This window comes from Branchiostoma belcheri, unplaced genomic scaffold (assembly GCF_001625305.1).
Source record: "Branchiostoma belcheri isolate BF01 breed outbred unplaced genomic scaffold, Haploidv18h27 scaffold23, whole genome shotgun sequence".
Classification (NCBI taxonomy): Eukaryota; Metazoa; Chordata; class Leptocardii; order Amphioxiformes; family Branchiostomatidae; genus Branchiostoma; species Branchiostoma belcheri.
This window is the reverse complement of record NW_017803824.1, coordinates 1,818,233-1,827,797: the sequence shown is the minus strand read 5'-3', so window position 1 is coordinate 1,827,797 and position 9,565 is coordinate 1,818,233. Positions and strand designations below refer to the sequence as shown.

At 43.2% G+C, this 9,565-nt stretch overlaps 1 protein-coding gene across 9 annotated transcripts in view; it reads right to left on the bottom strand.

The window, feature by feature from the left end:
- Nucleotides 1-457: 457 nt before the first annotated feature.
- The window catches only part of LOC109470611 (mothers against decapentaplegic homolog 5-like), a 14,888-nt gene continuing 5,780 nt past the window's right edge, over nucleotides 458-9,565 (bottom strand). For 3 of the 9 annotated variants that reach the window (XM_019769613.1, XM_019769614.1, XM_019769616.1), the window contains exons 3-9: nucleotides 6,858-7,079; nucleotides 5,696-5,836; nucleotides 4,480-4,548; nucleotides 3,632-3,859; nucleotides 3,108-3,229; nucleotides 1,060-1,194; nucleotides 458-607 (exon numbers count right to left, since the gene is read on the bottom strand). In XM_019769613.1, the coding sequence (XP_019625172.1) occupies nucleotides 464-607; nucleotides 1,060-1,194; nucleotides 3,108-3,229; nucleotides 3,632-3,859; nucleotides 4,480-4,548; nucleotides 5,696-5,836; nucleotides 6,858-7,079 (1,061 nt within the window). In that variant the 3' untranslated portion in view covers nucleotides 458-463. The remainder of the gene's footprint in view (nucleotides 608-1,059; nucleotides 1,195-3,107; nucleotides 3,230-3,631; nucleotides 3,860-4,479; nucleotides 4,549-5,695; nucleotides 5,837-6,857; nucleotides 7,080-9,565) is intronic. The other 6 variants (XM_019769617.1, XM_019769618.1, XM_019769619.1 and 3 more) reach the window with 6 other exon arrangements.

Genomic DNA, 9,565 nt, shown 5'->3' with positions numbered 1-9,565 from the left:
TGAGACTGTGTTTCTTCTGTCTCGTGGGATTTAACGGTTGGTGGGATGGTGGTCAACATTTCTGTGTTGTTTTCAGGCGGGACATTGTCTTGGATGGAGTAGATGTTACATAGCCTGGTTACCAGGCCTATTATAGCTCCCGAGTCCTACGTCCTCTCCTATTTGCAGAGAAGAGGAAGGACTCGGGAGCTATAACAGGTCTGGTAACCAGGCTAGATGTTACATGGGTGCCACAGACCGACATGGTGTTACATAGCCTGGTTACCAGGCCTATTATAGCTCCGACGTCCTACGTCCTCTCCTATTTGCAGAGAAGAGGAAGGACTCGGGAGCTATAATAGGCCTGGTAACCAGGCTAGACATTACATGTGCACCACAGACCGACATGGCGGCTGGAGGCTTGTATCACGACTGGCAGGACTAAGTAGAAATTGTGCGGTGGGTGGTGGGTCTGGGGAGGGTGTCATGAGACGGAGGAGATGGGGTTGTGGGGAGAGCCCATCTGGGTCAGGACTCTGTCCAGCCACTGCAGCGGGCCGTGCAGGTGGATCTCGATCCAGCAGGGGGTGGAGGTCACGTCCTGACGGTGGTACTCCGCGCCCCAGCCCTGAAGAGGGAGAGAACGGTCAAAGGTCACTTAGTGGTCATGTTTAGAGCATGTTGGCAGAGTGTACTGGACCTGAGCAAAACCTGAAATGTATTGTGCATAGCACTTTGGCAGAACGTCTCATATAAGGTCATATTTGTGTAAATAAGGTTAACATTCTCTCTGTAGTTTCTAAGTTATGTCTGAAAAGATGTGGACTGAAACAGGCAAAATTCTGATGCAACATTGACCAAACATCCAACAAAAATCGTGAAAAGCAGGGTCAATTTAGATTTGAAAAGACATTGAGGATTTGAAGAATCTACTCTTAAATCAATTATCTATCAAATATGTAATCAGTAAAGTTATGGCAGTGATAAAAACACCATAAAATGACTGAGAAGTTTCTGTTTCTGATTTTCCAAATCCTCATTATCTCTTAAACTGTATTGCCCATTGTCTAGTGTCCCTACCTTGACAAAGCTCATCCTGATGGTGCACATCTTGGTCAGCTCGTAGACGGCCTCGAAGCCGTGGTTCACCGACTGGGACAACAGCTGAGCAAACTCCTGGTTGTTGAAGATCTTCAGACTGCAGCCTGGTGGGATCTGGAGGGGGAGGGGGGCACGAGTTAGGACTGTGTAGTTGTGGAGCTACACTTTAGTTTTAATGTAGGCACAACTGCTCATCAAAAAAGCCTGAATCATGCGCCAAAGGAAACAGTTACTAAAGCAACTGGACATGATTTTGGAAACGGTCAGACATTTCAGGTAGCATCCACTACCTTTCATCAGTGACACTGGAGAGGGAGTTAGAATGTTGTTGTGATGTGATACAACAGTTTTCATGTTGTTTCACTGCCCGACAAAACAGCCTTAAACATGGTGTATGATAGTCTGATTCATCAGATATTCATACATGTATATTCATTTAAGCTTGCAGCAAACAAATTTTGTTTGAAACAATAGAAGACACCATAGAAGTGAACTAATGTTCAGAATAGTGAGAAAAGGTGAGAAAAATCACTGAACTATAAAACATACTGAATATTTTAAAGGTTACAGTACCCTGGACATAAAATATATATCTTTACCCCTTGAAGTCAGATCAAAAGTTGCTGTCCAGAGAAAGCCGTAAACCACACCTAGCTGCCTGAAATGTGTAAGAAGTACAAGACCTTCACCCTAAAAGGACAATCTAAGCTATCAATGTCCTGACGGGTCCTTAAGCATGAATGTATAATCGTCATCTTTGTTCTCAACTTTCTCTTTGATTGTGAAACTCTGCTTGGAAGGGCCACAACAACAAAGAGAAACTTGTTCACTTCATCTCCGCTCAAAAGCCAAAACCGCGATATCAGAATCGAAACGACTCTAAACAACTAATCCTGTCCATACTTCACGCGGATCAAACGGTTTCAAACCTGCCAGTTTGCGATCAGATAGCGGCAACCAAAAACCCGTTTTCATCCCAATCATGCGATCAGAAGGCTCTCAAGGTCACGGAGATGATGTGGCAAAGGGCCAGGATCAATATCAGTCAGCAGGCCACTCTCCGCGCGGGGTTATGGGCTGTTTATTGCCCTGTGGTGTAGCCGTTTAATTCCTGTTAACTCCTGCTTCAGCCACAGCTTCCACACTGGACGGTAAGAATTTACAGTCTGTCCCCCTGTCCTGACGAAAAACGCATCGATTTTGCCATTGGGCCGACGGAAAATGGCTTGCGGGGAGGTAAGGCCTGCGCCGAGATAAAATTTTACGACCCTCCGTTGGAATTTTATGACGATTCAGGGAGATGACAGTCGGCAGATAGAGCCATCCACGCAGGTCTAACTAGGCGATAGCTCATCCCTGTTGTCAGGGTGTATTGATCACGATGTCGTAATCAATACCATGGGCACTTCTTCTCGCACCAGACTGACTGATAACCATGGCGGCTCTTGATAATGTATGAATTGATGGCCAGTATTAGCAGTGAAAAGTCTGTGATAGCAATACACGATGCCTATTATCATCTGGTGAGGGATTACCAGAATATATATGCTGCGTTTGCTTGCCACTGCTGATGCATGCAGTCTTCAATGACTAATTTATGTTCATAGCTCTTTGGGAAAACTTTTTCTTCATTGGTGTCAAGACTACATAAATTTTTGGATAATTAAAGAATAAATAATTCTAAATTTTCTTTCGGAAGATTGATTCCTCTGATTTTCTGCCCTGGTTTTACAAAAATACTGGCATGAAGACTTGCACCGTGGGGTCGTGTGGCTTAACGGCAGAGTGCTCAACTCGGAATCAAGAGGTCCCGGGTTCGAGTCCTGACATACCACCAATCTTCTGCCCTTGGGAAGGGCACTTAAAACGACTTTCCTCACTTAGCTCAGGTGAAAATCAGTATTGTCCTGTCCTGTATTTGTCCTCTGCGTTGGAGGTGGCATAAAATAAGTTGAAATAACTTGAGTGTGCCGTCACCATGTCCAATCATGAAATGTTGGAATAATAAAAAAAAAAGACTTGCACACCTTGCATACAGTAGTGGGGTGGAATCCGTGGTGGTGGTTGCAGTTCCTACTCTGTACGAAGATGGCGCTGTCACTCAGGCACTCGGCGTAAACCTCTCCCCCAACATAGTATAGGTGCACGCCTGGAAACAGGTGAACATGTAGTTAATATGTCAAAGTACATGTGGTACTTTGTACCCTGTACACTTATTGTGCAATAAAGTTAAAGTTATATGTATTATGCAAAGGAGGAACTAGGAGTGTGTGACAATACAAGCCTTCATCATCCATCCTGTACTGCTACAGAATTATATCTGTGTGTCATCCTTCAAAAGTGTCGTTCCTTGTCTAAACTGTACCATACTAAGTATCCTCTGTATCTGTATCAATATAGCTGGTATACCTGCCCTTTGACGCAACACACCAGCTTCGCAGGCATGCAATGTTAAAGCCCCAACTGTGCTTGATAGCAGTGAGTTCTACTCTACAATAGTTCTTGGAAAATGAGAGTTTTTTAACACCTCAATTCTTGGTTGGTAACTCACCTTTCCCTATATGTCTCCTTGTGTTTTCAATGGTGGAGTTTCTATTGACGTTGGATATCAAGCCGAGACAGAAGCGGTCGCCGCTGTTGGAAGGGTCGGTGAAGCCGTCCACTATGATACTGTGACTTTTGGCATGGAACGGCTCGCCGACGCGGTTATTCAGTTCGTAGTACGCGATGGAGGCCCAGTAAACCGGCTCCTGGTACGTCACAGGTTGTACGTCGCCGCCTGAAAAATGAAAGCAGAACGTTCTCTCACCGACGATTCATAAGTATTCTTTATTGTCATCACTTATATCACTTAGATTCCATGCTTGTTACAATTACTCATGCCACACAGATGTATTGTTATGATGTACAATCAATTGGATTACTCTGAACGCTTACTGCACAACTAGATTAGAGACTCTAGAAAGCAGATTTTTCAAGAGGAAGGAGCGAGAGCAACAGCTGCGGATGATTTTCGTGTATTTGATCATCAGCCAATCAATCAGAGATTGCCCCTTCAGAACCTGTAAACATTCAAGATGCAGAAAATGGATCATCAGAATCACGTCACACGCACGCACACACGTCTGGAGCCTCTACTCGAGTACGATACGAGCCATGTCTACGGGAGAAGAGAACCACACGGGGTGTACGTGGAAAAACTGGAAGGATGAGGATTCCAGAGTCGGTATTCGTGAGAAATGCGGCGGGCAGCCTGGGTGTATGGGAGAGGGGGTTTACAGTAACACACAACATTCCATACTCATCATGCCATGTTATGCCAACTGTACATAACATAACCCAGGCCAGGCATGAGTATAAAAGCTACCCAGATCAGAAGACAAAGGAGAGGCACCGTACATTCAAGGAGAATAGTCCTCAACTCGGGTGGCGGTCTTGAAGACAAGGCGGCTATGTTTAGCCCATGTTCTATAAACAATGAGAAGTGATTATAGCTTACCACACAGTTACACAAGATCAAGGAGACACTGGGAAAATTTGAATTTTTTAAAATTCTTTTTAAAAACGTAGAAGCACTGGTGCACCTAACCTAAAAAGGAAAATCTAGTGTGCACGACATAGAAGGAAGTAGAAAAACCTATTTACAAACATTCATGCCCCTCTTCAGGGATTGAATCCAAAATTTGATACCTGACTTCAATTAAAAGTTTTGAACATTACAAGAAATTTTTAATGTGAAGAATATACATATATTAGCTACTGTACAATAGTACCTTTATGTACATAACCCTACACAAATATCTAGGTGCACCAGAGCATCTAACAGCCAAAATTAGGTTTTGGGTGGCCAAAAGTGCAAATGCACCTAGTATTTTGAGCCCAGACTTTCTCAAATGGCAATACTATTTTCTAGACAAGCGTGCATGTATAATCTAGAATAGAGGAACAGTAGATTTTAAAAGATATCTTGACTTAAGTGTTATTGAGTCAGGAGTAGTTTTGACTTTGCTGTGTTTCCTTTGCTAGCATTGCCTCCAATAAAAGGACTTCCCAGTATACCCTTTCATGCTTGCTCCAAGTCTAATGTTCTCGCTTGTCACAATGTGGTACATTTCAGGCTATTTGTTCCCTTCTTCAACTTGAAAATGCAGGCCAAACAGACACAAAATCAGAAGAGTATAAGATCATTAGGTGCAGGATTTTGACACTGTTGATGTTTAGGATGTTGTAATTTAGTAATAGTTTATGTACTGTGTATTTACTGTGTGTACTTTTATGTGTATCCAGGATTACCTGAAAAGCAGGCCGGGATGGCCTGAGTTGTAATTACTGGTTAAATAAAATAAACTGAAACTGAATCATTTCCAGAGAACCACATAGCTATAGTCATACTGCTAAATATAAGAAACTAACTCCTCCTTAACATTTTCAATATCAAAGACATTTTATATTCATTTCGAAGAAGCGTGCTGTCATTTCCAAAAACACCTGCACATCTGTACAGGAAAAATAACTGCATGCCTCGGCATAACACTGGTTCATACGTAACATGTCTTCTTCAGAAGTAATTGTACAGGTAAGAGAAGAGATGTAGTGAGTGAGGGACAGTACTTACTGACGGCGGTGGGTACATTGGGCACGGCGGGCGAGCCCAGGCTGCTGGCGGGCGACAGCTGGCTCGTCGTGTCCATCTGCTCCTCATTGTTCCTGTTCTGGTCTTCTCCAGGCGGCATGTACGCTGGAGGGGGCGTGTCTGCTGTGGACAGGACACACGCACAGTTTACACACACTCTTAGATGTTAAGAATATGCTGTATACTACTATACCTATGCCTATATGAACCTACGAAAATATTTGGGTGCACCCATAGAAAAAAGTTGGGTGCACAGCTCCAAATTGGGGTGCACTAAGGTGTACATGCATCCAGTATTTCCAGTGGGGGCGTGTCTGCTGTGGACAGGACAAACACACAGACAGTTTAAACACAATCTTTTTTTCTTCACTGATGAAGAGTGTCGGAGAGACAATTGCAATGTCTGACAATTAAATTCTAAGATCCAGTGGTAAAGTTTATTACTCTTGGAAACATGTCAAACTATTTGGTGTAATATAGCTAGCTGCCACCGTGCCCCGTGCCTGCTAAGCTGGTGTGTTACGCCAAAGGGCAGTTATGCCAGCTATACAGACAGAACCAATACACATAGCAACCCAGACCACGGCACAAGTTACAAGAACAAAAAGTTCCACAAAAGTAAAATGTTCACAGTCAAGAAAGATGTCACCAAAATGCATAAATTTTTGCCTTAATCCTGAGCCAAGGAATGATAAAACCCAAGCAAATGCGACCAATACAATACTAGTAACAAAATCAGCCAGCAAGTGTCAACTAAGTCAGAAAACTATGCAATAAGGTTAGTAAAAGAGGATGAAGCGGTTAATTGAGAGCTTGTTTTCTGCCATGTTTGTAATCTCCAAGCAGATCCTACAAGCAGATCTGGCAAGGCAGTATCCATTGATTGGCCAGAGGAGTGTAGCCTGGTTACCGGACCTATTTTAGCTTCTGAGTCCTACATCCTCTCCACTATTTGCGGAGAGGATGTAGGACTCGGGAGCTATAATAGGTATAATATAACCAGGCTAAGAGGAGTGTCCGTTAGCCACCGAAGTGGACACTACTCTGGCCAATGCATACTGCTTTGCCACAGTATGATCTGCTTGGAGATTACCCTGTGTGTACTAATAGTGAAGTGTAGAGAGAAAGAGGAGAGTGTAGTTACCGGGTTGGTTACCTGGCTGCATACTGTAGGGACTGCTGGGGCCGGAGCTGGCCGGAGAGTGGAGCCCCGGGGAGTGGGGGGACTGCATCCCGGGGCTGTTCTGGAACGACTGTGGAAATGTGGCATTGTGGGGCATCGGGGGCTCGGGGACGTTGTGGTACGGTAGGAGCGTCTGCGACGGGACGAACTCGCTGTGGCGGGGTACTAACACTGGCGGCAGCACTGTAAGAAAAGGTACATGCTGGTTAACAAATGTGCCTGTACCTGGACAAACTTAATTTACTACTCCTAGATACATAGATATAGGGAAATCTGTGATGGGATACTAACACTGGTGGTAGCACTGTGGGGAAGGAGCATGATGGTTAACAAATGTGACTAGATACCATTTCCAGCATATAGGTAATTCCCTTCTCAAAGATGACAATTTAAGTTAAATTTTAACACATGAATATTGGGAAAACTTGTAGTCTTACTGTTGAGACTAGAAATATATATACCATCATACAATGATGACAATTAACCACTAAAATAGGCTTTTATGTATAACTTATAAATAATTGGCCAAACTTCTTTAGGTAAAGGTAAAGGAACAGGTACATTCTGTATGTAAAGCCCTGTCCCTGTACCTGTACCTGTGAATGTTCCAGGTACACAGCCATACCTAAGGGCCATCGTAATCAAATAAATGCCATTAAAATCAATTCATGGATGAACCAGACAGGTGATTCTTCTTACTTGTAATCACAGTAGTAAGTATTGGCCACATCTTTCCCCCATGGATACCACAGGGATGTGTGATAGATAGGGACTTCATTCTCGTGTCCCTGCCCTCACCATCTCCCTGTGGTTCCATTATCAGATCAATAACATCCCACCCTTATCTCCTGTACTTCACCTTCCGAGACACCACACAGACAATATTACTATCACTCAGCCTTCACGCAATTTGGGCTATCTCCGACGGTGATCGTAGCGGGTCCCAGGGATATCTATTACCCTGCACCTTCATTCAATACGCCCCTCGCTGTTGGCTATCGCTGTCGGACGGGACGGTTGAATCGACCGGGAAGATCGGGGTTTGATAACAGCTGGTGTCGCTGTTAAACTTCACCCAGCAGGAAATTACTACCTGCTTGATACATCGCAGCAATATTGAGGAAGACCTTTACCGTACAGATGGCACAGACATCAATAAAAACATGCGCCAGCAACCGAAATGAAAAACAAGGTTTACAAATAGACCAGGATGAATTTTTTTTGCGAGCTATCATCCCATGGGAACTTTCAATCAAGTTTAATGGAAACTGTAACTGTGGCCTTCAGAATCAGGGTGTGGGAAAGTTTATACAGATTTGTGAAACAAGGTACTACACCATCACAAGATGCCAGTCTTCAAATCTTAAATTACATCTATCAAATCATTGCAAGACAGAAGTCCTTCCTCCTATGAAAAACTGCCTCTTTGAATGATTCTGACTGCATTAGTAACCAAGTACTGCATTACGCAGTATGACTTCAGCTTTTTAAGCTGCTAAAACAAGCCTTTTTACCGTTTAGCCTGGGGCATTACAGGCTAATATCTATGCAAGTGCTATATTGCTTTCTTCCATCATGACATTAGGAGTAACTAAAGGTTGCTCTCTAGTACTTTCCGTATCACTTTTGTAGGTAAAGCAATATCCTTTTACTTATTACTTCACTTAAGTGGGTGGGGGTAGAGGGAAGCCATGAATAACCTTGACATCCAACTCCAAATTGCTACACAAAATTGTCCAAGACAGTAATAACATTCTAGGCCCTTCTGACTCAGGCCTAGGAAAAACAATTTTGTGTTTCCTATTTCCCAACAAACCTTAGCCTTTTTTGGTGGACCCTTGTATATGAATTTTTTAACCTGATCTACCTTTTCTAGCTCCATGATCAGAAACCTAAATGATGAAACATTGTACAATCCGTTTGCCAACATTGACATTGAAAATATAAGTGTCTTGATGCAAAGTTTTAATTTGTAAAACTGTACAAGTTGGATCACTAGAGAATGCCAAAGTTTAATAAAAAAAAATAAAGAAGAAGAAAAAAGATAATCCCTACCTAATTTTTCCAGGACTGAAACAGGAAACACAACATTTTTTCCTAGGCCTCACCTTGACTCCATGCATGTGTCAAATGTACGCAGCGAAACCCACGTAACAATGACTGATGCCAGGATCCCGTCAAATCCTGGCGAGGACAGAATTCAATCGTTCCGCGTGTAATTAGGATTGTTCTGATTTGATTTGGCTGCTCTAGCAGATTACATTTTGACCTTCAACTCAGTTAGTTGATCCGAAATGTTGCAAGCCTCTTCTGTCATGAAACTTGATGTGTTGTGCGTGCAATAAGTTCTCACCCAGAAACAATGGGCAAGACTCAAGTTTAGGGTTATTGTGATCGTTATTTTGCAGGCAATTCCCTTTCAAAATCAGTAACATCAGGTGAGGGAGAGGTAAAAAGAGATTCCTCACCAATATCGTTGAAGAGATTCATTTGTCACGTATAGATACAGTTCCTAGTGAATTCTTTTATCAGTGACAACTTTGGAAGGATAAGGATACTAACCTCCAAATTTTCGATGGCTATCAGTCCATCTTGTTCACGGAGTGGCCTAATCTCGCGAGAGCGCGAGACTAGGCCCGAGACTTGCATCGGTCTGTCGGGTCCCACCT